Below are 27,480 nucleotides of genomic sequence, written 5' to 3'. Positions count from 1 at the left end.
ACATGTGAAAACCCGTCTGAACTGCTGAATCGTTTTTCACCGAGTCAGGCTTTGCAGCGCGTTTCTACATCCTGTTATCATGTTAACAACGAAATACTTGAGAATGGATTGCTACATATGGTTTGGAGCCTGAAGTTCAGATTTTGTTGTTTAACTGTTTGGCATGGAAACTCTTATCTGAAAGATAACCGCGATGTTCTAGTTCCTTTTTATTGTTGACTCGAGATGCTAATTAGTCAGTCCTGTTCTGAGCGTGCTATAAGGATGTGTTTGGCCCCTCTTATCCTAATGGCCGATCTTGTGCTTTGGATTCACAGCTCCCATGGAGAATGTGGCAACAATCGCTGACTGTGCCAGTGTGATTGAAGGCGTCAGTCGGAGCCGGAATGCCTTGCTGAATGGGGACACTAAGAATTATGACTGGGACTCTGGCTACACGTGCCACCAGCTGGGAAGTGGCGCCATTGTGGTTCAGCTGGCACAGCCATACATGATTGGCTCAATACGGTAAGACTTCAGTGCATTTGTTAGTTAAAGAGCAAAGATGTGCATAGTCACATAGTCACTGACAGCTGTGGAGAACAAACCCCGCCATTCATTATAAACAGTGGAGGCAGGCAGTGGTACCCACTGTCCACTTGGATTTCTTAGTGGGGAGCTACACTAAAAGTAGACCTGAAGTCAGTGTGGAGGGGAGGAGACTGGATGGGGGGGCGGGACTGGATGAGAGGGGGAGGAGTGGATGAGAGGGAGAGGAGGAATGGATGAGAGGGAGGGGAAGACTGGATGAGAGGGAGGGGAGGACCGGATGAGAGGGAGGGAAAGACTGAGAAGAGGGAGGACTGGATGAGAAGGGGGAGTCCTTCTGCAGCCTTAGTGTGTGTAGATGAGAGACTCGGGGTGATGTTCAGAGGTGATGTGGGGAAAAAGCCATTTTCAGCTTCAGTAAACAACTGTGTATATAAACAAAAAAGACCCAAATACAAAGCCTGGTTCTAGACAGTCTTCTTAGTGTCCTTTGATTTGAGTTTCCTCTTGATCCATTTTGTTTTAAGAAAGGAACTTGACTCAGGGGATTTTATAAGTTTTAAGCCTCTGATGCTATCCCTCACAGAGTCCCCTGTCTGCCCATCTTCACCCCCTGTCCTGTATCTTCCTGTCCTCTTCTCTCATGCTCTCTCCCTCCCATCCTGTCCCCTCCCCTTGTATCTTCTTCCTCCTAGCCCACTCTCTGTCCCCCTCCCGTCCTGTCCACTGCTCTCCCATCCCCCACCCCATGCTTATCTCCCTGGGATCTGAGGGCAGGCGCCTCTAAAGGACTCTTACAGGAGCAGTGCACGTCTGCCCCTCAGTCTGCCGAGGGTGGGATGCTGCAGTTGTGCCTGCCCCTCACGGTGCTTTCCTACACTTGGTCACTCTCCCCTGCTCTTGTCTGAGTCTGTAGGGAGAGCCAGTACAGGGGAACAGAGGCAGCCATGGAGCAGAGGCAGCCATGGAGCCTTTCCTGACCTGTGTGCACTCACTCCTGTGGTCCTGCCGTCTACCTAGTAAGCATCCTTAGGACATGTGCCATGGATGATGTAAACTGTCTGCATCTCCCATCAGTCTGTCCTCACAAATGTGCTAACAGCTGTCCTTCTTCTGTCTTCTGCCACCGTCACTCGACAATTTCTTGAAGATTACCAATCGTGTCTCTGAGATGACATCTGCAATTTCTTATAGCAGGCTTGGGGTGAACTCGTCTAAGCCAGAGGACCTGAAATCATTTAAATTGACTCGACTCTCTCCCCCACCTAGTTGGGACTTCAGTTTTCTCTGTTTGTTCTGCCGTTTCTAATCTGAGGATCAGTCTTCTCCCCAGTGAGGATGGAAGCACTCGGCAACCTAATGCCTCAGTCCACTCTCCCTTAATGGCTTCAGAGTCCCACTCGCTCACCTAGTACCGGACACCCTTCCTCTCCACCCTAGCATCTAATTGTGCCGTGTACCTCAGGCCAAGGCAGCTAGAATGAAATCCCATCCCCTCCTCCTGCCTGCCCCACGCACCTCGCCTCAGCATCTGCCCAGGGTCACTGTTAGTGCAGTGCTCCACACATCTTTGCAGCGAGCCTAACCCACAAGGCCTTCCCTGGATTTGCCACGCTCTCTTACTCCCCCCACTGCCCAGAGGTCAGCCCCGAAGTTCCAGCAATGCTGCCTCCTAAGAACTCCCAGAATTCTCTGTCTGTGTGTCCCACTGTGTCCGAGTGACGCCTCTGTGGTGTTACTTCTCTACCTGCTCCACTACGACCCTGTTCCCCACCACTTGTGACTGTTTCCCCAAGGCAGGTGCGGCAAGCCCAGCAGAGCTTTTACGCCTGGTTGGTCTCTGGTGTCTCGTCCTCCTAAGGCCGTCTGAGCTGCTGTGGTCAGTCTGCAGGTCCCGTGCTCCTTCTCTCTGTGCCTTTGCTCTCCCATCATGCTCATCTCCTCCTGTTTTACCCTTGGTTGTTCCTGAATCCACTATGGAAATACTGACCCAGCCTCCCATCATCCCCTGTGTCTGGCTCAGTGAGGGTTTCTAGTGACATAAAATACCATGACTAAGAGCAACTGGGGTGGGGGATAAAGGATTTATTTATTTCAGCTTAAAACTCTTGAGTCACACTGCCTCACTGAGGGAAATCTGGGCAGGAGCCTGGAGGCAGAAACTGGAAAGAGTCCACAGAGGGTGCTGCCTCTTGCCTTGTTCCTCATGGCTTACTCGGCCTGCTTTCTTATACACCCCAGATCACCAGCCCAAGGATGGCACTGCCCGCCATGGGATTAAGATTTCCTCTACCCAGGTGTGTCTAGGTTTGGATCACCTTGAGAAAAACCAACCCATACACCTCCATCGGGCACTGGCACCTCTGTCGGGCACCCACACCGTTATTGGGTGTCTGCGTCTCTATCAGTTTTGATGGTTGTATCCTTATTGACTCCCCCAGCCTTGCCTGCTTGCTGCATGAGGCCTGAGGCAGCCCAGTGTTACGTTTTTCTCAGGTTGAGTGTGCCCTGAGGTAGTCTCCCCGTAGTCTCCCCGCCGGAAGGGGATTGCAGCAGGTTTAAGAGGAAATGTATAATTTTAGATCCAGCAGATCCCTTAGATGGTTGCCAGGGTGAATAGCTCACACAAACAGGGGCTTGGCCGGGGGTGTGATCACCCTGACCTCCAGCCCTACCGAAGATTCCAATTATGACTCTGTCTCAAGGAAAGTGTGTTACCAGGGCTCCGGGCAGGCAGAACGGGCCCACCTGGTCTTGTCAAGTGTGGAGTGGAAATGGTTCCTCCAAACAATTTCGTTCTTCCTGACTCAGATGAGAGCCGATGAGCAGGCACAGAACCAGAGCAGAGTGGTGTATCTCAGCACAGTGTGGTGCCTCTGACTTCCTGAGGCCCCGCTATTGTTTCTTCAAGAAGAAAATCCATCCAGCCGCTGTGGTATAACTAGCCAAGTGTTCCGAGAGACACGTCTCGGGGAAGCTAACATCATGTTGTCAGGAACTGAATTTGCCTCTTCTGTGACATTATTAAGAGGAAAGGGAGGGAGGTTTGCTGGCCACCAGTGCCCATGGACAGCACTGGGTAACTTGGCAGGCTTTGGTGACAGCGGATGATGTACAGATAGACGTTTATTGATGGGAAACTAGATCAGTGGCCCCTTTCCCTGGGGATGGGCATTGACCAGCCGTGGGTTCGTTAGTCAGCAGCATTTGACCCACAGCATCCATTGCTCATGGTAACTAACTCACTTTCCTAGTCACTGTGTCTGCAGCCACCTACAGGGCCAGTGTTACAGAGCCCAGAGGCCTGCTCTACACAGAGGAGGCTGCAGAGCCGGGAGCCTAGAAACCCACCTCCCTCTATCCCATAAGCTTTGAAAATGCACATCTCCTTTCAGTTGGTAACTTCTCAGGCAAAGGTCTTAACTGTTGGTGTTCGTAATTCTTTATGTGGTTCTTAGTGTGCCATGGGTAAGATCCTTCATTCTCTCCTTGCCCTTTGGCTAGGGGCGGGCAGAGCCAGGTTTCCTGGCAGAGAGAGTGCTTGGGCGCCAGTCCTGCTGGTATGCCGAGCATGGGTAGATGCCTGTGACATACCATGGGGAGGGCTGCTGGGGAGACAGTCTCCACTTTCCACATCCACATTTTCTTTCATTCATTCAACAAACAGCTTTCTTCTGGGGATCAAATCTTGTGATAGATGCTAAGGAACACTGCACTGAGAAGCAGGCCGAGCACTGGCGTGCTCGCTCGCGGAGCTGGCACTGAGGGCAGAGACAAGCCGGAGATGAGCATGCTTACAGTATGCTAAGTTCTTCGAAGTCAGAGGAGGGGAGGAAGAGGAGGAAACAGAGGGGAGGGAGGCCATCCTGGTTCAGAGTGAGTGGTCAGAGAAGGTTCTCTAAGAAGGGGACATGAGCAGAGATGGAGGATGATAAAGGAAGCACCCTGGAGACCCAGGGAAGTGGCCAAGGACCGGAGGAGGGAGCGAGAACAGAAGGCAAGGCCTGGGAGACTTGGGGGTGACAGCCAAGAGGGGATCTGTTACTGCCTCTGTGCCCTGCACTCAGCACCAGTCCCCGAACCCCCTCCTTCTCACCCCGGGCTTCCATCCCAGGCCTGTCCTGGGAGAGGAGGAAGAGCCGGAGGCTGACAGCACGGCCCCTGAGGTGCCTTCTCTGCCCTGCCTCCTGCTTCAGCTCCCAGGGGTTGCCTGGTAGACCGCCCCCCAAGGCCTTGCTTCCAGTCTTTCTTTTAGGGGAAGAGAAGTCACCTGGAATATGCCCTAAAAGTAGGTAATGGAGCAGTAATTATATCATTTCCATGCCATTTTAAAAACATTAAAATTTGAATAACAGGAAATCTTCAGAGACCTGATCACATACAAGCCCAGGCTAGAGTCATAACAACCAAGCAGATCTGTGGTGCCTTAGTTTATAGTCCTCTTCACCCAGTTTAAGACTGATATCTGGGTGCTTGCCGATCGAGAGACCGTGTAAAGTGTCCTCAGGTCTGGGAGGGAAACCGAGAACATTCTGCACTGAGCTCACTGAACACCCGCCCGCCTGCTTCTCCAGCTAACGGATGACAGGCTCTACTGGAACCCTAAAAGTAAGAGAATCAGCTAAATTAGCCGTTTTACACTAGCTTGGAAAGAACTGTTTTGTAATTGATATGTACATGGAGTAGTGTAAGTAAAATGCCCTTGGTGCTTTAAATAACAAACTTAACTGTAAGTAAATAGGCTGCCTAAGGAGGTCTTGTGTCAATAGATGGAGCTGAATAAGCCCAGGTTAAGGAGTTAATGACACCAGAACACTGAGTCCTCAGTTGGAATATATACGTGTATACATATGTGACACGGTTAAGACTGAAGGCGGTAGCTCAGAGGATACACTTTGTTATTTTAATTTATTTATTTTATGTATGTGAGTGAGCACACTGTAGCTGTCTTCAGTCACACCAGAAGAGAGGGCATCAGATCCCATTACAGATGGTTGTGAGCCACCATGTGGTTGCTGGGAATTGAACTCAGGACCTCTGGAAGAGCAGCCCATGCTCCTAACCACTGAGCCATCTCTCCAGCCCTAGAGGGTATTCTTGGTGGGTTGTCATCACCTCTTCAGTCTGTGATGAAGCTCTCTTTATTTTTCAGTGGGGGAAAAACCCCACGCACAGGTCTGCCCCCTGTACGAGATAATCTAGCACAGGACGACTGAAGCGCGGTTTGTGCCCGCAGTGATTGCACACGGGTGAAAACAGTAGCGAAGGAAAAAGGAAGCGTGGAAAGAAAGGCTCGCTCGTGTGGCTGTGGCCTCCTTGAATCCTGTTTTCCTTTCCCTCAACAGTTGGATCCATACTGGTTCACTGCCCTTCCATTGTTGGACAGTTCTGCCCCCCAGAGGCCACCTCTTCAGGCGGTGGGCCCCGAGACCCCCTTTGATATTTTCCTCCTTTTTGCCACTCACCACCCTGGCAGAGCATTCTTCATCCTCTGTGTCCTAAGGGAGCGGCACAGAAGAGAAAAGGAGGAGTCAGAGGCCATTACACTTTGTCTCCTATTAATGCCTCTAAATGCAGGTTTTATTCGATAAGGGCGGGTAGAGAAATTGACGTTTGGCTCAAATAACAGTCTATAATTATTTAAATATTTTCTATGTATGGAGGTATGAAAATAGAGGATCACAGAAAATCTCAAATTGAAAATGGGATTTTTTAATATACGTTTTCTTCAGTGCTGTGACAGACTTGGTCTCTAGCTCTGGGTACAGCACTGGGTGTGCTCCATGACTCGTTGACGGCACTGACAACGCTCTTGTGTTACTGCAACTAAAGGGAGTTCTGTCTGTCACCTAAATGTGACATCATATTTGTTCAGTGTGGTTGACCTAAGTGTATGTGAGGAAACTGCGAAAGGCCTGGCCCTGCAGATGACCGAGAAGATGCTCGGGAGGAGGGCGCAGGCATCAGCACCCGCATCAGCACCGGGAAGGCCGCCTGCCGCCTCATCTAGTTCTGTTTCCATTTCATCCTGTCTGAGCGCCGCTGGGGCAGCAGCACATCCATTTACATTAAGACAGCCTTCTTTGCAACCTCAAGAGCTAGAAATTTCCTTTTTATAGTCTGAAGAATACAGCTAGCATCCAGATATATGACTCCTCGGCTTCAGATTAAGATTGCCTATAATTCTAGTTGAAATTGGAAAGATATTTTACAAAATTTGCTTCCTATCAGTCAGGCTGAGCATCGTCTGTCATAGCCCCGAACTGAGAAATTCTTCCTTGTCTTGCTGGTCTGTGATTTATTGACTAAGTGTTGTTTCTCCCCGAGCCCATCTGCATCACGCTGACGTCGCCTCATCACCCACAGACCTCAGCACTGTGAGTTCCAGAAAAATCCTAGAGTAAGAATTAGATCTGGGGTTCCAACAGATGCTGGAGCGTGAACCGTGTGAACATGCAAAGGCCAGAAACCCTGGAGCCTGGCAGCACAGAGCGTGGGGGCACAGTAAATAGACACTAGCGTCTTCCAGGGTAGAGAAATTTCTAGAGCAAAGTGAATTACTATGGCAACTAAGTTGCATGTGAAAAACAGAAGAGGGGTGCAACTCAGACGTTCTCTGGTGGAAACGCAAGAAAGGTTAAATGCCAAAAAAAAAAAAAGTGTTTATGTGTGTGATTTACCTCACATGTCAGCCATTTATCTCTCTTGAGTCACAGGGGAACTTGACAGCTAGTCATCACATACACAGCTAGATAATGTGAAGAATCTTTTACTTGTCAAAGATTAGCCCATCAAGAAGACATTTTTATAGACAATTTAACCACCTTTGACGCCCCCTCCCAAATTTCATGCACAAACACATGCTTTGTTAATTATCTGGAGTTGTTGGTTAACTCCTCTAAAGTGCCCATTCGGTCTTAGTTTGCTCTCAAAGATTAAATGAGTACCGTGCATTAGCTCTGGATTCTGGGGACCCCACCATGTCCTGGTCTGCTTGCTGCCCACTGCTCCCCCAGTGTAGGCCTCACAGTGTCCTAGAAATGTGGCAGGGCTGATGGAAGAACTTTCAGGAAACGGACGGACATCTCTGCAGATTCAGTTGATGGGATTGCTTCAGTGCAGCTTTTGAGTCTTGAGTGACTTCAGCTGCTCTGAAAGTCACAAAAAGTCACAGCTACTTCACCTCAGCCCTAAAAGCCCAGATCAGTTCGTCTGCCTTTGGAAGCCTTCACGTTTCTCAGGTACCTTTAGTCAAAACCACTTTTCCCTCTGGCAGCTCAAGTGTTCCATGTTTTTAATGTTTCGGTGTCTTAGCAGCTCTCAGCATCACATTGTGCTTTCCCAGGCCTCCCCTGCCTTGCTGTCTTGTATGTGTTAGGCTTAGCCCCTTGTAAAAGCATAGCCACAGAGGTACTTGCTAAAAGTGTTCTCATAACTAGGTAAGAAATGAACTCCTCAGACCAAGAAGGCCTTGTGCCTGTTCCTCTTGCCTGACCCTCTGCCGCCTGCACTCCACACCATAGAAGTGGCGAGAGGGCTGCCTGTGCCTAGCAGCCTTTCATCTCCCCCCTCCAGGACACTTGGGGCTTCACTCCTGCTGAGGAGTCTTTCTGCTATGCTGCCTCTTTCCTGATGGATCGGGTTCAGCATGAGAGGGATCAGTTACTAGATAAATGCAAACTGTGTGCTTGCGTCTCCCAGGGCCTTCTTTCCTAGCTTGCCCTTGAGTCCTCATGGGAGGGATTGTCTTTCTCCCTTCTGAACCTGCGTCCCTCAGCGATGACATTGGTGGTCTTGCACTGTGACTCCTGTGATCCAGCACCCCTCAGGATGGCCTGTTTCCTCAGTTTATTGTTCAGGAATGGCCATTTCTCCTGCTTGCCATGCCTCCCAGTAGCTCTTTTTATGTTTAATATGTGGGTGTTTTGCCTGCATACATGTCTGTATACCACATGTGTGCCCGGTACCCGTGCAGCCCAGAAGAAGGTGTGGGATCTCCTGGAACTGGAGTTACAGCTGCTGTGAGCCACAATGTGGGTGTTGGGAATAGAACCCAGATCCTCAGGGAGAGTGCCAATGCTCTTAACTGCTGAGCCCGTCCCCCCTCCTCTCCCTCCAAGAGTTCTTGGTGCAAGCCATGCTCACTGTCATTGGGAGGTGTTTATGTTAATTGCTAACACACTCACTTACTCCACGAAGCTTCTATTTGAGTTTTGTTTGGCTGAAAATAACAGAGAAAGATGTAAATTTTCTTTCAATTTACTTTTGTTTGGTTTTGATTCTGTTTGCATCCTTTATTTAATAAGCAGGGGTAAGAGCCTACAATTCAATGAACGAAGCAACATTTTTTTTTTCTTTTCCACTTGTATTTTTGCCCCAAAGAAACAAGGCAATTGTTTCAGCTATAATTACAAGAAAGGAAAAGGGCAAAGACATAAAAATATCTGGAGCCTCCCACACAAGCTTCCCCTTCTCCTATGGAAGAGCCTTAGACCTGCTCAGAGCCCTTATGGCCCCTGCCTGGGACACCTGCACAAGGCTTAACCCTAGCTTTGCTGGCTAAGGAACTAAGAGCCATGGTTATGGGACGGCTCATCCAGCCATGCCTTGTGCTGGCCCCAGCATGCTTTGGGGTGTCTACAAACCCCGTGTTCCATGTGGTCTGTTGCTTTCTAGTGTTTAAAAGGAGCTTTGAGACGTAGTCTGCCCATTTAAAATATATAAAAACAGCGAGGGGCTCTTCCTTTGAAGCCAAGGATTGAGCCCAGGACCTTCAGTGAGCTTCCTGCCACTGAGCTGTGCACCAGCCTTCCATTTGGTTTTATTTATTCTCTTCTCAGTGTATAGCCCAGGCTGGCCCCCAGCTCTCCATCTTGTTGCCTCTGCCTCCAAAGCGCTAGGATTACAGGCACAGGACACCATGCCCAGCAACATTCATTTTTAAAAGCTGTCCTTTGAGGCCACCACTTCTGGCTGTGTCTAAAGCAGCAGCACTACAATAATTGTGTTTTATATTAGTCTCAGTTTCAAAACTGTTGTATAAATTTAAAAAGCTGTCTGCTTCCTGCACTGTTCTGATCCAGAATGAGAGGCATTGCTGATTGTATGTGTTTGATTTCTTATTCATGAAATTTACTTCTTAAGAACAACTGTGTTTCTGTTTCAAATATTTAATCAGGTTTTCTGTAACTGGGCCCTGTGTTTTGCCAGCACAGTGATAAATCATGCACATCATAAAGTTCAGGAGGCAGGCAGGATCCCAGAGAACTTTGGCTGATCAGAGGAGAGCGGGGCTGAGGGCATGGCTCGGTGGTGGAGTGTCCGTCCATCATGCACAGGCTCCAGGTTCAAACCCAGAACCAGACAGAAAAAAGTAGTAAATAAAAATCACTGTCGGTGTTTAAGCCTGGGGTTTATAGAAACAGGCCCGTCCCAGTATAACAGTACACACCCACAACCCCAGCACTGAGCGGGCTGGGGCAGGAGGATCGCTGGGAGGTGGAAGAAGCCTGAGCTACATAGTGAGTTCCAGGCTAGTCAAGGTCACGTCTGTCTGAGACGTAAGTCGTGTCCACTTACCCTGGAATCAAACAGTAAATAGGAGACTTTCAAAGGTCTGGACACTGACTGTCCCACCCCCACTAGTCTGCTTCTCTAACTCCGTGGATAGATCCAGTGTTGCGTAAGGTTCCAGTGACTTTTCTGACTTTGGGGATTCGAAAATAAGCTGTACAGCCATGGGAAACACTAGAGCTGCAGCGTTCAGATCCCTCTGCTTTTCCTCCTGAATCGTGTTCGTGCTGATCCCACAACCATCCGCAGTGAAGGACGGCTGTGGTCAGGCCCCTCGGCTCATGTCCAAGGATGAGGCTGGTCAGACTAGGCGTCTGGAGGGCTCAGGGAGGCTGCGGCTGAGTAGAACCACTTCTGGGACTCTGAGTTTCCACCTACGTACAACGGCTCTGCTTTCCCTCTTCTGCCGCCTTCTGCCTCTTTCTCCCTGCCCTCACCACTAAGCGGTGACGGCAGACCCATGTTACCACACAGGTAACAAAGTATGTTTAAGGTCAGACTTGGCTCAGGAACTGCTAGCCATGAGGCAGCATTCTCTCATAGCTCTGCAGTACGAGACTGTGTACTGGGCTAAGAATTAGTAATCCATGTGAGGTTTGAAGGATAACGCACGCCCCTCCCAGGAACAGAGACCGAGCTGTGTTCTATGGCTTTTGCTTGAAGGTTTTCAGACAAATGTTCTACAGTAAACAGTATTTCTCTGCTTCTCACTTTCTGGAATTTTCCTTGGCACATACTTAGCTCAGGGCCTTTGTATTAGTTACTTTCACGTCACTGTGGCCTGGGCCAAGGTGACTTAAACAAGGCAGAGCTCCAGGACTGGAGAGATGGCCCAGCGGTTAAGAGCACTGACTGCTCTTCCAGAGGTCCTGAGTTCCCAGCAACCACATGGTGGCTCACAGCCATCTGTAACGGGATCTGATGCCCTCTTCTCAGGTATAAATAAATCTGAAGAAATTAATAATAATAATATAATAAAGTTTAAAAACAAAACAAAAGGCAGAGTTTCTTTAACTTTCCGATCCAGAGGATCAAGTCAGTTATGTCAGAGAGTGTGGCAGAAATAGTCACATCAAAAATGAAGCAGAAGAGGGTTGGGGATTTAGCTCAGTGGTAGAGCAATTGCCTAGCAAGCGCAAGGTCCTGGGTTCGGTCCCCAGCTCCGAAAAAAAAAAAAGAAAAGAAAAAAAAAAGAGAAAAAAAAAAGAGAAAAAAATGAGGCAGACGTTTGGCAAGGTTCTAATACTTTCAAAGTATTGGTTCTAATACTCCTCCAAGGCGAACTTCCTCCAGCAAGGCAGAACCTTCTAAACTTCCCCAGGCAGCACTCCCAGCTGCCAGGTGTTTAAATACTTGAACCTATAGGGGGCATTGCTTATCCACACATCACAGCCTTAGGCTACTGAAGCTTGACAGATCTTGTTCCCAAGTCCCTTAAGCATATGCCATCTGAGTGTCCACAGAAAGTCTCCTGCAACCTCTGGCCAGTTATCTCCCTGATCCTGACCTTTCTGCGTTCATTTCTGTGTGGTTAGAAAACTAATAAGACAAATGCAACTAAATACTGTTCATTGGAAAGTCCATTGTAACCTTGTTAAGAAACAGATAAGGCGTTATCTCTAGATAATTAGCAGTAGCCAGGTAATAATATCTTACTGGTAAACCCTCCCTAGAAAGATAGGCAAGGGACTTTGTCATGATTGGGTCACTTTGGTCCCATTTTAGCCATCCATGTGAGACTCAGAAGCAGGCAAAATTGTGTGGAAATGACTCAGAGGGTCGGCTCTGCGGGGGCATCTTCCTCGAAGCTACTGTCACACTGATCGCCCTGTAAATGGCTGTCTAACATTTTCTGGCATGTTTTTTTATGGAACTGAAGTTTCCCTGTAACGTGCTCACCTGCCCCTACCCCTTCTGTCTCTCTGGGACTTGGAGGGTGGCGGCTGATGGCTTTCGTTTTTGTGTCAGTGCAACCTGAGAATGTTCATCTTGGCCACTCGCAATCAGTTCAGGGAGTAAGGAGGACTTGGGAATGGTCTATTTTAGTTCAGCCTCCCTCTCCTTCCCTTTCTTCCTCCCTCTCCCTGTTCCTCCCTGCCTTTCTAACTCTGTAATTGTTGGGGGGAAAAATACTAGAAATTTGGTAAGAAAAGCAAGGCAAGAAATGTCAGTGCGGCTGTCACAGTGACAAAGATGGAGTTGTGACTGAAGCAGAGTCTTAACTCCTGTGCATTTTGCCACATTAAAAAACATACTTTGAAACATTCAGTGAAAGCGATTTTAGACATTTTTAGGTTAGGCTCAACCTTTTTTTAAACCATCCCCGTATTCCTCCGCTCTGTGCTATTCAGTGAGACTGGCTTCAGGTCTTGGGCTTGGCCAGGTTTTCTGTAGAGAGATGAGCAGGTACACATGTCATACCTGCCCTCTTAGGGGTGTCGCTGCGCCCCAGGAACTCCATACCAGACAAGTGTCGGTTGCCCCCGAGGAACCTAGCCAGATACTGTCCTCACCGGCACGGGGAAAGCCTGGTCAGAGGATTCAGAGCCCTTTCACAGTCCCAAAGTGAAGCTAATACTTGTACACCCACTATTAGAAGCAATTCTGAAAATCAGCATCTAGTTTGGGAACCAAACACATACCGTGACTCAGTGGCTTTGGTGAGGAACAAGCCTTTGGGGGTCTAGAAGGGGAGGAGCCTGCGGAATGTGGGGTAAGAAGAGGTAGGGCCCGGGGCTTGCACATGCTTGTAGATGCCTCTCCTTCCTGAGCCCTGGTTCGTTCTCCTTTAGGAACTGAGAGTCTTCAAAGACACAGTTTACAAAGAGGTCCCACTTCTCAAGAATACTTTTTAAAATATTTGTTTTAAATACTTTTTTCTTCTGACTAGTATGTATTTTGTGGGTATTTTAGAAGAATACCAAAAGATGTTTCATCTATCGTTTTGTATTAAAAGGAGAAAATAGATTAAAAAATAAAATCACAAATCATTCTAAATTCCATCTACCCCTTTCTGTCCTCCCTCCCCACACCTCCCCACCCTCTGTTTAGCAGAGTAAATGAGGCCGTGCATTGTTGTAGAGAAAGACAGAGGCAGATTGGGGCTTTTGCCTCCCATCTGGCAAGGCTAGACACCCTGCTGTCACATTGAGAAGTGTTGTGTCCCCTAGAGGCTTAAGCTGAGATGGGAGCCCCTTTTGGTCCACCTGAGCTGAGGAAATGACTCGTGTTCCCTCTCGTTGTGGCAGGAGCTCCCATCTCCTGAGTGTCCCCAGCCCATTAGAGCTGCTACTCTTTGGAAGTTGACTCAGACTGATGTCCCCATTGGAGATCCTATGATCTCTGTGTGACTCACTCAGGCACTCTAGCCAGAGCTGCTTCTGCCCCTCAGCCTCAATTCAGTATGGGCTCTTGGGGCTCGGTGCTGAAGAGGGAGGGAGGACCCCAGGATAATGTGAGATCTCACCTCTGGCCCTGCATCCTTCTTGGGTGCCAAGTCTTTTCTTCTGTTTTCTGCAGGTGCAGGCTGACAGGGTAGTGTTCTCGGCAAATTCCTGTGGGTCCTATTCGCCCAGATGGGAACATTAAAGGGACCTACACGAGGATGGGGGGGCAGAGGGGAGATAAATGTTTGCTCTTCTTGATGAGGAAGGGTGCAGCAACTGAATGAAAGACAGCATTTAATTCCCAGAGTGCAGTGCTCTAGTGATGCCTCCTGCCTGCAGCTCCAGTCAGTGTGGCAGGGTCTTGCAGCCTGCTGCAGCAGAGCCTCCAGAAGAGTGATTTATTCATCTGCCTCCTTCCCTGTGATTTCCTTCATTCAGCCTCCAATATCCATCACTGAAAAGCCTGCTCTCTATATGGGAGTTTACCCTAGTGGCTTGCCTGGAATACATTTTGAAGGATTAGTGTCCATGGCTTGGAGACTGGCTCCTCTGCCCAGCTCGCACTGGTGAATATTCATGCCGACACCTGGAAGGGTTATTTCTAAAAAGGTAGCTCTTGCAGAATATATTCCAAAGAGGGAGTGTTTTCCTCTTGTCTCAGGATCCCTCCTAAGCAAATGTGGGAGGAGTGAGGGGGCAGGAGCTGGAGACTGAGAGGAGGTCCAGACCCTCCCTTTCACCTGCACTCCAGCTCTGCGCAGATCAGTGTAGGCGATTTCAGAGGGAAAGGCAACTGTTCACTTAGCCTTTGGTCCTGTAACCCACACCAGTTTGGATTAATTATGGCTGCTGAGTCGTTAGGAAAGGTAAAGTTGTGAGTGTTCATCTGAAAAGGTTTGGATTAAAACTCGTGATCCCCGCTTTGAAGACGTGGATCAAGAGAACTGTTCCGAGTGGCCAGTGATCAAAAGAATCCTATTGAGAAGCTTAATTAGCCATTTTTCCTCTAGCCATTGCAAAAAAGAAACCACATAAAATGTTGCTTATTTTCTGGCTTCTTGCCATTCTTCAAAAGATTAATCACACAGCAACATATTAAATTGATTAATTATCTTTTGTTTATAAGAACTTACAGTGAGTTCGGATTTTCACCTTTGTCTGCTGTAGGGAAGATGTTGCGATTATTGTTCTCATTAATGTCTTTATTTTAATGCTAAGCCGTGTACCACATGGGGAGTGATGATTTATCTCATCTCAGCCTTGGAACAGCGAGCTACCTTTTCTTTAGGACCTTACGTTGTATAAAGCACACCTATGACTTACCGATTTGGCCCTGTGTTTCTGAGGGTGGTTTTCTTATGGACTTCACAAAAGAAACCCAGAAAACAGATGTGCGGGGAGGAAACTTTAAGACAGCAGATAAGAGAGCCAGCCAGCCAGACTTTGATTATACAGGACCTAGGAGAATTGGTACTGGCTACGGGAGGCATGGGCTGGAAGGCACAGCCTGCATGGGTGGTGCTGAGAGAGATTAAAGTCACTCAGCAAGCGCCCAGGACTTTGTAGCTTGTGGCTGTGGGGGAAAGAGGATGCTTCACAGCTGGGCAGAGGTGAGAACCCAGATCTGACTCAGGTGAAGAGGTCAAGCTGATAAGAAAGAGAAAGAGACCTGGGAAAATGGTACTGGTGAGTTAAGAGAGACCAAAAAACGAGGTTTGCTGAGGGCAAAAATAGAGAAAGAACATGATTGAGTAGGAAGAGCTTTGCCGTGTACTTCATCTCTGCTGGAATGTTCTCTTGCCTGTGATGTTGAGTCAAGCCTTTGTTTGGCCCTTCCATTCTCCCTCTCACCAGGTTGAGAGAATACATAGATCTGCCTATAGCTAAATTGTGAGTTCTCCCGCCGGACACACATTCCTGTGAACACTTGACCCAAGGGAGTGGAAAGGAGCTATGGATGGAGTCTATTAAATTGCTGTTTGGCTCTGTTTCTTGGTGCTCTGTGTAGGCTGTGTGCATGCAATAGCATGTAGTCGGAGGGGGGGAGGGAGGAGGAGGAGTTATGCAGGGATGTGGAGCCAAGAGGAGGGGGAGGAGGAAGAGGAGGAAGAGGAGGAAGAGGAGGGGAGGGAGGAGGAAGAAGAAGGGGAGGAGGAGGAAGAAGAAGGGGAGGAGGACGAGGGGGGACGAGGGGGAGAAGGAGGAGAGGGAGGAGAGGGAGGAGGGGGGAGTAGGAAGAGGAAGGGGGGAGGAGGGAGGAGGAGGAGGATAAAGAGTTGGTGGAGCACTTGTACAGCATGTGGAAGGCCCTAGGTTCAGTCCCCAGCCTTGGCAAAAGAAACGAAAGGAAGGGAGGCTGGGAGGGAGGGCGGAGAATGGATTAATGAGTGAGGTTTTGTGAGAAATGCACTTCACCTGTGATCACTCACTTCCCTTCCCTCTGTAGTCCTGCTCTAAGTAGAAGCCAGTTGATGAGGTAATGGGGACTGTCAGCCCCTCCTGTAAGGAGCATCCTGTGGCTGCTGTTATGCAGGGATGTGGAGCCAGGCCTGTTCCTCCCCACACCTGTTGGATGGAGACCATGGTGGATCATTTTACCTTCTAGGGCTCATGTATTAAAGACTGAAGAAGTCACTTACCTTATAAACTAAGTCCCTAACACTTAGCTTTATATCGTCTTTAGCTCTTAGAGGACACTGACTCTGGCCTTTTAAAGTCACAGTGGCCCCTGACACTCTCCCCAACAAATAAAGCTTTAAGTGAGCTGGCTGAGTGTCCAGGAAGCCACACCCCACGCTCATCTCCTGCAGATCCTTGTCTGTGCCTGCTGGGAGCCGGTGGCACTGAGCGTTCCAGTGTTCGTCCACATTGTGAGGACACTGCAGGGATCAGGGCCGATGGCCTTCCTGTAGAACAGGGACTTCTTAATGCCAAATTTAAATATCAGGAAAGATCTGTAAAAGCTGCCTACCTGCTTAAGGTGTCTGTGCCCAAAAGGTCTGCAGCAGCACGACACTTGACCTTGTCAACCAGTCCTGATACGTCTGATGCCAACTTCCTGCTTAAGGAAGGGTCTACATTGCAAAGGAGTCACCTTCAAAATACAAAGAAAAAAGAGCTTTTCTTCTGGGGGCTGTTGGCCTAGACACAGTTTTCTCATATTCTTAAAATGAAAGAAATTTCTTCAAAAAACGACTGTGTAGTATGAAGTCTAGATCATAAGTCTGGGCAGAAACTTACGTGTTAAATAAAAAGGAAAGGTTTGCCAAGTGACTGAATAAAGGTAGCTGGGGCAGTGTTTAGCCCATGCCAGAAAATTAACGGAAGACTTAGACAAAGAGTTTTGTGTTAAGAAGTACTTTTCCCTTTGTGTGGTAATGTATGCACAGTTTGAAGTGGGTGTGGTCTATGCATATGTGAGCACTGCTTAATCACTCACTGTGTGCCCCACCGTCTGAACTGGTAGATGAGAGAGCCCCTGGGAGTAAACAGTCTGCTCCTCTGGTACCATCGGACCTTGAATTTAAAGCTTACTGTCTCCAAGCAGGAGAGCCGTGGTCCCAGTCAGCTGCCAACATGGCTTGTCCTGTCTTGTCTTTTCCATGGGCCTGTTCTCCACTTGCGGCACCTGGATTAGGCTGTGCCTCTCTTATTGACATTTGTCCTTATATGGTGGCCTCCATAGTGTCTATTTGGCCACCTCCCTTTATTTCCTCTTGGGGCATCAGTGCATACACATAGCACCTATAGACAGCCAACCATCAAGATCCTGAGTGACACTTATTCCTGACCAGGACCCCGTGTCTAACTGTCTTGGAGAACTCATCTTCTGTGTCTGCTGTTGTCTGACTAGGAAACACCCTCAATGACCAGTCCATGAAAGGCTTGGTCCTGTGATGCCCAGGATGCTTTTCAGAGATGGAGGAACCTTTTAGAAGTGAGGCCTAGTGGAAGCGAGTCAGGTCATCTGCAGAATGCCTTACAAGGAAGGCTGTCCCTGGCCCTTTCCAGCTCTCCCCATAGGCCGCCTGGCTGTAAGTGTTTTCATTCACTGCACTCTGTCTCACTATGGACCCAGAAGTAAAGGGCTGACTGCCGGGTACTGAAACATCAAAAACTGCTGTGGCCAGGTACGGTGGCTCACGCCTTTAATCCTAACACTTGGGAGGCAGAGGCAGATCTCTGTGAGTTAGAGGCCAGCTTGGGCTTCATGGAGAGATTAAGGTGAGACCCTGTCTGTAGATGAAGCTCACCCTTCTAAAGCTTATGATCCCAAGTATTTTGTCCCAGTGACGGAGACCTGGCAGGCAGGATGTCCCAGCTTGGAGAGAGTAAGCAGCATCCCACAGTACCTGGAGGCCTGGATGGGTTCTGCCTAGCGTACTTGCCAAGAACGCCTTCCTTCTGGTGAGCTGCTTGAAGTTCCCTCCGGATGCTAGGAGACCAGTGTTCCCTCTGCCCTGGGAGGCTGTGTCCTTCGAGACTTGGCCGTGTGCCCACAGCTCCTTCGGGATCCTGGGGTCTTCAGGGCAGCATGTGCTCTCTTCAGACTTGGCATAAAATATAATATGGCTCCAGCCTCCCGCCAAGGGTCCTCAGCAGCTCTGCTCAGCTGGGCCTTGCTCCTAACCCAAGAAGAGGCACAGTGTCAGCCACGCTGGCAGACAAGAAGACACCCTTTCATTTGTGGGAAGCTCCCTGTTTGTCACTGGTCGCTCTGGAGCCAAATCAGGCTGCTACACTGGCTGTCCGCCCCTGTTGACCACAGGAGGCAGAAGGGGGTGCTCATATTGTCTTTCTTCTTTGCAATGGAGCTCACTAGATTCTTCAACAAGGCAAAAGCCCTTAGATCCCTGCTGGGCGGCAGCATCTGACCTTTCCCCAGATCTCTGTGGCAGCTTCAGTTTACCCCTCAGCCAAGTACTCAGCACATCCCTGGCCCTTGGGTCCTTGGACCTGCACTGTGTCCTCCCTGTCACTCTGCTCAAGTTGCCCAGCCCCCTGCTGGCTGGTTTTGAAGTGTGCTTAGTAATTAGTGCACAGTCCAGTCCCTGCAGAGTCCCCCTCACTGAGCCTGTCCCCCAGCCCTCATCTTGTCAACCCACACCTCAGTCCAGCCACTCCAGACCTCTACAGAAACCGCCCCCCCTGCAGCGGGAAGGAGGACCATCGCCCAAAGGGGGCTTCCCTCCCTTTCTTCCTTTGCTTTTCCTGCTGTCTCCAGGGCGGGCTTTGCTGCCACCGCATACAGCATCGTTGTCACACACCTGCGCTCCAGTGTGACCTTAGCTTAAGCCTGATTGGTTCCAAGTGACAGAAGACAAATAAAGATGGTCTAAGCCATAAAGGGAGCTTCACTGTGTCTGGGCGATCTCTTCATGAAGCCTGGTGGCACGTCGGAGGACTGAGTGTGTCAGGAGCAGCCCCACTGGGTCTCACTGGGTCTCACTGTGTCCTGGCTCTGCTTCTCACACCCATGGCTGCTTCTTCCTGGTGCCTCTGGTGAAAGCAGGCCACCAAGAATCGGTGAGCCTCCTCATTATCTCACTTAAGTGAGTGGGGCCAATTAAGCCAGACTCTTACCAGTCCTCTGGTGTAGAGGACTGGAGTGTGATTAGCTCAGCATGGCTCTGCTTCCTAGGCTGCAACCAGGATTGCACTGGGCTGCCACACCATTTTGAAATGGAGCTGCAGGCAGTTTTCAGAGAGAATGCCACGTAATGTCCAGTCATTCAAGCTCTCCAGTGCATATGCAGAGGGCTGTCAGCCCTGAGGCTGAGAGAGCCCCAGGAAACCAGCCACGGCAGACATTGAAGTTCATAAGGGCGAGCTTGAGGATAAGTAGGTTCAAAGATTTACCTAATGGTGCTTCATGCTTGGTAAATAATTTTGGAACTGTTTAATGAAAGACAGCTATTTCTGAGGACCTTAAAGGCTCTCTAAGAACATTATACATTTTTGAGGTTCTGAATGTCTTTGACTGAACATTTATAAACGAATTCTATATGTTACTATGTTGCTAACAGCCTGGTTGTTGATCTTGCTTTGGTTGGCTGTTTTCCCCAAATGAGGAAGCTCTTAGCAACAGCAGCAGCAGCATCGTGTTGTGTCTCCATGTCTTCCAGGGAGGCTGCCACAAACGGTAGACAATTAGAAACAGGCAAACAGGCCCTTGCTCCTGGTTTCAGGCACCGATTCAGTGGAGAAGCTGTTGATCTCTTCTGTTAGGCTTTAGCCATTGTTCACAGTCTGGCGTGGAATTAATCCCTTAAGAAAGGGATAGAAAAAATGCCATTCAGCACAACACAGTTTGTCATTGCATGCATAATGCAGGCCTTCCAATTAGAATGCTACAATTTGGAAACTTTCTTCACAGACTGATGAGAGAGCAATTATTTTAAGAAGAGAAAACTCAGTCCGCGGGGTTTGCCTCCAGTCACTTCTGACTCAGGCCACAAAGATAAGAGTTTTGAAATCATATTCACTATCGAATTTCGTATCAAAACAGCAGCAAGGAGAGCAATTAGTTGCCGTAAACTGAGCCCCGGGTAATCAATGGTATGCAACCAGCCAGAGCATTTATGGGGGATGTAAGCAGAATCACATCTGCTAATCAATTTTATAAAACGCCAGCACCTTGCTGCTCTTAGGGAGACTCCACTGTAAGAATAGGGGAGATGGGGGGGACGACCTGCAAAGTCACCAGGCCTTTACGGTGTGCTCGTTAGGTGATGAGGTCTGTGGCAGTCATCCACAGACCTGGTCTGCATCAGTGGATCTCTCCGGTGGGATAAAGTCAGCCTCTTTGAAAATGGCTTCTGATACTGGGCGGAGGAGGGAGGGGTGTGTTTAAGGAGCTCATCTTCTTTAAGGTCACGAGGAGTGTCTCTGCTGGGCGATGACACTCTGCAAACATTCCCAGCCAGATTACAAGCCAGAAATGTCTCTATGCTGCCAGTGCAAATACCTAAGAACAGACTTTGCAGGCAGACAAAGAAGCGCGGGTGGTGTGGGGCGTTCGTTACTCTGTGCCTAACGAGAGCCAAATTCTAACCTGTAGAGGGAAAGGTGCCTGATTCAGGTTTAAACAACCTGCTTTTTCAGTTGAATCAACAAGAGGACTGATTCCTGATGAAGCCTAAATTCCAAGCAAATAAATATGCATCCTGGTGCATGAATTTGGATCCCTATAAAACTCCCCGGGTAGAAGACCGAGCCCCACACTTGATAACCTGCCATCCATCAGTGTCCCTTCCACTCGAGAGTCACCGTGACCCTGCATTCCCCAGGGACTCTTAATAGAAGAACAGAAAGGAGATGTCTCAACCAGTATGTGCTCTTGGCTGCAATTCAGGACAGAAAAAAATTTAGGCGAGGAAAAATTACTAAGGTAAAGATCGATGGACTAAGCTAATAAAAATTAATATCTTTAGCATGCCAACTGTGATAGGCAGTGAATTAATATCCTTCAGATGTAGAGGACGTTTTGTAAGTCATTAACAGTAGGATAAATATAGAAAATATACAAAACGTTCAAGTTCAATGATAAGTTAAAAAAAAAACTTGCAAATTAATGAAATGTGTTTTGTCCCTAACACCAATGTTGTTTCTCAGTGCGGGTATCAGTGAAATGCACAGAGAAAGGCGCTGGCTAGAAGCCACTGGCAGTTTAACCTATTACAGACTTTTGGTTGAAGGTGAGAGGAGAGGTCTACAGCTATTCCATAATACATATCACAGCCTCCAAAATAGATCTTTTTTTTGTACAGACTTTCAAGGAAAGTAGTGGGTTTCAAAAGCAGTCAATCCTGGAGATTTTCATGTACAAAGGTTCAAGAAATTAGTGGGTTTAGCTAAGAATGCATATTAAAGAATTTTCCTAACAGTGAAATTTTACTAAGTACCTACATGTTGAGCACTAAGAGATTGTTTAAATTGTGGGACATTGGAAGAATGAAATGCTATGATGTCAGTCCCTCTGATAGATGATTTGAGCCACGGAACTCAAGCTGTAGCCCAGGCTGGCCTCACACTCAAAGATCCTCCTGCCTCTGCCTCCTGAGTGCTGGGATTAAAGGCGTGTGCTACTACTAATCAGTTTACAGACACTTCACTCTGGGGAGACTCTCTGGGGACATTCACAATATTCATAATTGCTGGTCCTTTTGTATCTTCTCCTTATCTTGTATCCTTGAGGCAGTCTGCTATCAAACATCTGGTTCCATTCTGTCCCATAGGGCCCAAGTGTTTTCATTTGTGTTTTCTGTAAGACATTGTTAACTCGTGTTTATCTGGAAGGCTATGGGGTTGTAATGCTCTGGTTCTCCATTAATGTCCAGAATCCCAGTTAGAGCAGGGTGTGGTGGTGCTTCAGTCCCAGCACTCGGGAGGCAGAGGCAGGTGGGTCTCTGAGTTCAAGGACAGCCTGGTCTACAGAGTGAGTTTCAGGACAGCTACACAGAGAAACTCTGTCTCAAAACAAAGCAAACAGAACAGACTTGCACTGAGGATTGTCTGTGGAGAACCGTCTCTGGAGCTATGAAATGAAAAATTAACCCGCTGGAAGTCCCCGGCCTCTGTCATAGCAATGACTAGAGTTCGATAGCAAGCAGAACTCAGAACCGAGGCCGAGAATTGGAAGGAGAGGAGCTGTGTCATGGGCACAGGCCTGTCATGCAAGCTGCTCTGAGGCCTGAAGGGCAGGAGACCAAACAATTTAAGTCTACCTAAGCTACAGAGTGGAAGTTCAAGGCCAGCTTGGGCAGCTTAGACTCTGCCTCAAAGGAAAACTGTGAGGACTGCGATCGTAGCTCAGTGGTGGAATGCTTGCCTACTCCAGGCAAGAGACTGAAAACGACCGCAGCAGCATTAACTCTCCACAGTAGCCTTACATGAATACAAAACAATGTGTGCATGGAATTTCATTGGCTGTAATAGCAAGATTACAGAAGGCACTGGGAATGGCTGTTACAGAGTGATGGGTTACAGTAGAAATACAGTTCAGATGTATAAACTAGGAATAACAGGGCTTTGAGGCAGGGGGATCACAGACCTGGGTTTAGAGTGGGATAGCAGGCTGGAATCCTGCATCACTCATACACTGACAATGAGCTTAGATGAGGTACTCACAGTTGCAAGGCTCCCGTCTCCATTTATATAACGTTAGAGCAGTCGTGCTTGCTGAGAGGGTACTCAGGTGGTTGTCTCCGAGCAGACTGTGCAGAGCACTTGACCGTGGGCCCTAATCCACACAAGCATTAAAGCAACGTTGGCTTCGTGATCATCATCGCTGCTGCTGTGTTTGCCCAGCTGACATCCACTGAGCGCTGGCCTGAGTGAGATGCTGGTCCAAGCTCTGGGTAGAGAAAAACCATTTCAGCCATGTGGTGGTGATGCACACCATTAGTCCCATACTTGGGAGGCGGAGGCAGGTAGCCTGGTCTACATAGAGAGTTCTGGGACAGCCAGAACTACGCAGAGAAATCCTGTTTGGGGAAAACCCATTTAGACATGGACTCTGCCTTCTGGGTGCTCTCTGTTGTGGCTGACTGGAAGCACATGCATCTGTCTTTCTGTCACATGGTGTGATGTTGCACTCTGTGTAGGCAAAGATGGCTGAGATAGTGGAAATCCATGATGTTTCCTGTGAGCATGGTCAGCTGCCAAACACAGAGCCCATATTATAGACTCAGACTCTGTTTTTAATTGGAAAGCCACACATGGAGAGAACACACATCTTTTGTGCATAGGTTGATGACTATGTACGTGCTCCTGTAGCCATGTAACTACCACTGAGATAAAACTAGCATGTTTCTGCCCTCAGCCCCGTTTCCCAATCAATACCTTCCTTAGAAGGAACTGCTGTTGCGAGATTGGTAGGTGAGTGCATTCTGCTTTGAACCTCGAGTAAATGGACTCCATTAAAGTTCTCAGCCGAGCAGGAAAGGGGCTCAGAGCAGGACCAAGCTAGTAAGTTCCCAGAGAACGAGTATGTTTTCTGGCGCAGTTGGCCCTCACACACTTGGGGCTCACGTAGGTGGACATTTGCATAAAAGGGCACAGAACAGTTTTGGTCAATTCTTCTACAAATACAGAACAAAACTATCCACATAGCATTTACTTTTCTGGGTATTTTGAGGCATGAGAGATAATTGGAATTTCGTAGGAGGCCAGGTGGGACATTTAACAATCCTGCAGTCGCTGCTCTCAGGAGGCTGGAGCAGGAGGATGTGGGCTCAGTGACCTGGCATGAACGCGTGCACGCTCGCGTGTGCACACACATACACACCCCTCTGTATATGTGTACAGAGACACATACACTTGTCTTCACTTGAGAGTTGTATTCACACATGCCAGAGACGTGGAAAACATACACTACATATGGCTGTGCATACAGTTATAGTATATAAAATATACATGGTGTCAGGTTACTGAGGACTTGGGAGCCACAGATGCTAAGGCATAGCCGTATCTCCACAGCAGGTAGTCTTACCAGAGCCCCATGGAAACCTGGTAAGAATGCAGGAAACGTAAAACATGGTAAGGGCATGTTAGCATCTGTCGGCAGCACGAGCCCTGAGCAGGCGTTTCTGGGATCCTTCCGCAACTAGCCCATGCATGAACGCTGGAGAACCTGAAAATATGGCACAGGATGGACATGCTCCTTCCTTAGCCAGTCTGAACTTGGCTGCTGAGGGGAATGAGGCTCCCTGGGACCGGGTGGTTAATGAAGCAGACTCCCCAAGAGCTGACCCACAGCCTGACCCCAGCCCTGCCTGCTCTTCCTGTTTCCATCAGGATTCTCTCTCTCTCCTCCTGCGGTCCCGAACGCAAGGTGGGGCATGGTGGGTAGGGGTGGGATGTCACAAGGCCCATGACAGGATATGAAGACAACGCCATGTTCTCTCTCTTCAGGTTATTACTCTGGGACTGCGATGACCGAAGCTACAGCTACTATGTTGAGGTTTCCACCAATCAGCAGCAGTGGACCATGGTGGCTGACAGAACGAAGGTGTCGTGCAAGTGAGTAGAGCCTTCCATTGCAAGGGCAGCCTCTGTGAGCGTGAGTAGAGCCTTCCACTGCAAGGGCAGCCTCTGTGAGCATGAGTAGAGCCTTCCACTGCAAGGGCTGCCCATCACAAGCTCAGAGGCCCTGGGAAGATCCCTACAGAGGGGTGAAATGCATTCCCACAAGCCTTTGCTTCTGTTTTGACTGCTCATCATTTCAATGATTACTTGATATGCACAAATAGGTTTTAAAAATGACTGCCATACATGGAAGTAAGAGACTCCTTATGTAGTCCTCCCTCTGCGCTCCAAGCTCTTCACTACCTTCTTATGAACTTCCTCAGAGAGTTTTACATGAGTGGTCCTGTGGGGCTCTATCTTCTCATCTCATGGCCACCCTCACCGCAAACCTTACCTCATCCAGTCCCTAAACCCAGGAAAGCCGTGATGAGCCTCAGGCTCTTGGCCGCCTTTGGCCCTGGAGCTCTAGGTGAGCTCACCTGGCTGTGGGAACACCTAGGAAGAAGAGTCCTGTGGGTTCTGACCAGTCTTGACCCATGATGCCTGGAAAGAGCTCGATGGCTAGTGGGAGAGTTTCTTCTGGGAGACAAATCAGAGCAAAACTGAGACTTCATCTTTAAAAATCAGATTTGCTAAATTAAATTGCTGTTAAATTTCCATCCTGGTGCACAAAACTGAGAAAGAGCTCACGCAGAAGGCGGCTTTGGGGCTCATGTTTCAGAGGTGGCTGCTCATGACCATGATGTGTCCAAGTGACCCCTGGGGAGCTAGGAAAACAGAGCTGCCAGAGCCCCAGTATCTGCTTCCAGATTACCTGACTTCCTTTCACTAGGTCCTGTCTCCACCTCCACAAACCAGACAAGCTTCACACACAGGCCTCGGAAAGCGTTTTATACCTAACTATAATATCACCCTCGGGAACTGTGTGACCAAACCTTGTAGTACATTCACAGAGCTGGGCAGCATCTCTATCTGATTCAGCAACATTTTTATTCCCCTCCTGAAAACACACCTGTTCCCTTCCTCTGCTGCAGCATCTGGCATTTACTTTGTCTGCATCAGCAAACGATGGGAAGCCTGTGTAAACAGAACCCTAAGACGTGTGGCCCTCTGTTCTCAGTGTCTTCTCCGTAGCGTGTTCTCCGTTCATCCTGGTTGTATCTGTCATACGTGAGCATTTTCTTTTTGTCTGGGTGAATAGGATTCCAGCGTGTGACCTCATTTTCTCTCATTGTCTATCCTGACAGAGATTTGAATTGTTTCTTTAGCTTTAATGACTAAGGCTGTTTTGCATGTTTCCGCAGTAGAGTATATGAACATATTGTTTAAATGTTCTTGGATGGATCCCTGGGGTAAAAGTGCCGTGTCATATTTCTTTTTCTTTTTTTTAAGATTTATTTACTTTATGTGAGTATACTGTCGCTGTCTTCATACTCACCAGAAGAGAGCATCAGATCCCATTTCTGATGGCTGTGAGCCTGGGAATTGAACTCAGGACCTCTGGAAGAGCAGTCAGTGCTCTTAACCACTGAGCCATCTCTCCAGCCCCATGCATCATCTTTCTTAATGGCATTGATGACAGTGTGCTTGACTCTGTTCAACACCGTCAGCCACTGTTAGAGTAACTGTATTGAACTTTTTGAAGGACAGCCGAGCCGCTCTGCATGGCCTTGATCAGCCTGTGAGAGACCGGTTTCCTGTCCTTGCTGGCCTTGTTGTCAATATCTCTGGGCCAGTTATGGAAGTGGGTGCCACTGAGGCTTTGATTGGCATTGGCCTGTGGCCCGTGCACTGAGCGTCTTCTCCATGCTTGTTCGGCTGTAATGTCTTCTCTGATGCTTGTTCTTTGGTTGGTTGCCAGGATTCCCCATCTGCTAGGCAGTTGCTTTCACTGAGCTGTGCTCCTGGCCCATGATTTCTTAATGGCATTGACAGTGCGTTTGACCCAGTGTTCGGTCCCTTCAGCTCTACTGTTAGAGTGGTCACCACACAGCATGCTTTACGGTGCCATTCACACTTGGCTGTAACATATAAACGTCAGCGTTTAACTGGCGTCATGTAACAGTGTAGCCGTCCACATGGGCGCTCCTGCTTGTCAAGTGGTCCCTTCTCAGGGGTTCATCGTGGTTTGGGGGCTCATCAGCTTCTTCTATGTCTAGCAAGTACAGGTCATGGAGACAGGATGAGAAATTATAGCTGGTTCTAAGAAGCCCTGGATTGTGTAGTGTGCCTTCCTTCCTCTCACATGCCACTGGGGACAAAACAGCCTGTCCACACAAGTGTGACTGGCCGTCAATTGTCAGGGTACATGAGTCCTATGAGCACCCTGGCCACAGCCTGGGAACACAAGCTATTATCTGCTAACTACTATTCCAGTGCTGTCAGACATTGTATCTCGTTGTCTGGATACAAAGTGCTCTGTGGGATAGAGCCCTTGTTTTATAAAAGAGGAAATGGTTTAGAGAGAAGAGGCATCTTTCCCACGGAGCAGTGGCCAAGTGTGAATTCAGACTCTGCGACATAGCACAGGCTTTACAGGTTTCAGTATTACTGAAAAACACCAGACCACCCTGTGTGGAGATTCGGGGGGACAAGGTGGTTATTTTGTTCCCAATCTGCTGGAACCCTTTACAAACATTGGCTCTAGGCCCTGAGAGCCACCTGCCCCACTCCTCTCTCCAGAGCTAGATCGGATCCCCACAGCTCACCATCTTGGGCATTTTTTTAAAGATTTATTTTGATTATTTTATGTACATGAGTGCTCTATCTGCATGTATACCTGCGTACGAGAAGAGGGCATCAGGTCCCATTACAGATGGCTGTGAGCCACTATGTGGTTGCTGGGATTTGAACTCAGGACCTCTGGGAGAGCAGTCAGTGCTCTAACCACTGAGCCACCTCCCCAGCCCCGCCCTTGGCATTCTTGACATTCTGTCATTTGCATGTTTCTTTACAAGGCTCCATC

At 48.6% G+C, this 27,480-nt stretch overlaps 1 protein-coding gene across 6 annotated transcripts in view; it reads left to right on the top strand.

Moving 5' to 3' along the window:
- Positions 1 to 27,480, top strand: part of Btbd9 (BTB domain containing 9) — a 357,021-nt gene that overhangs the window by 270,947 nt on the left and 58,594 nt on the right. For 4 of the 6 annotated variants that reach the window (NM_001434573.1, NM_001013073.2, NM_001434574.1 and 1 more), the window contains 2 exon segments: positions 318 to 507; positions 24,402 to 24,509. In NM_001434573.1, the coding sequence (NP_001421502.1) occupies positions 318 to 507; positions 24,402 to 24,509 (298 nt within the window). 6 annotated transcript variants of the gene reach the window in all.

This window comes from Rattus norvegicus, chromosome 20 (assembly GCF_021556685.1).
Source record: "Rattus norvegicus strain SHRSP/BbbUtx chromosome 20, alternate assembly SHRSP_T2T, whole genome shotgun sequence".
Lineage (NCBI taxonomy): Eukaryota > Metazoa > Chordata > Mammalia > Rodentia > Muridae > Rattus > Rattus norvegicus.
Note: the sequence above shows the minus strand (reverse complement) of the source record. Positions and strands in the feature narration are given on the sequence as shown.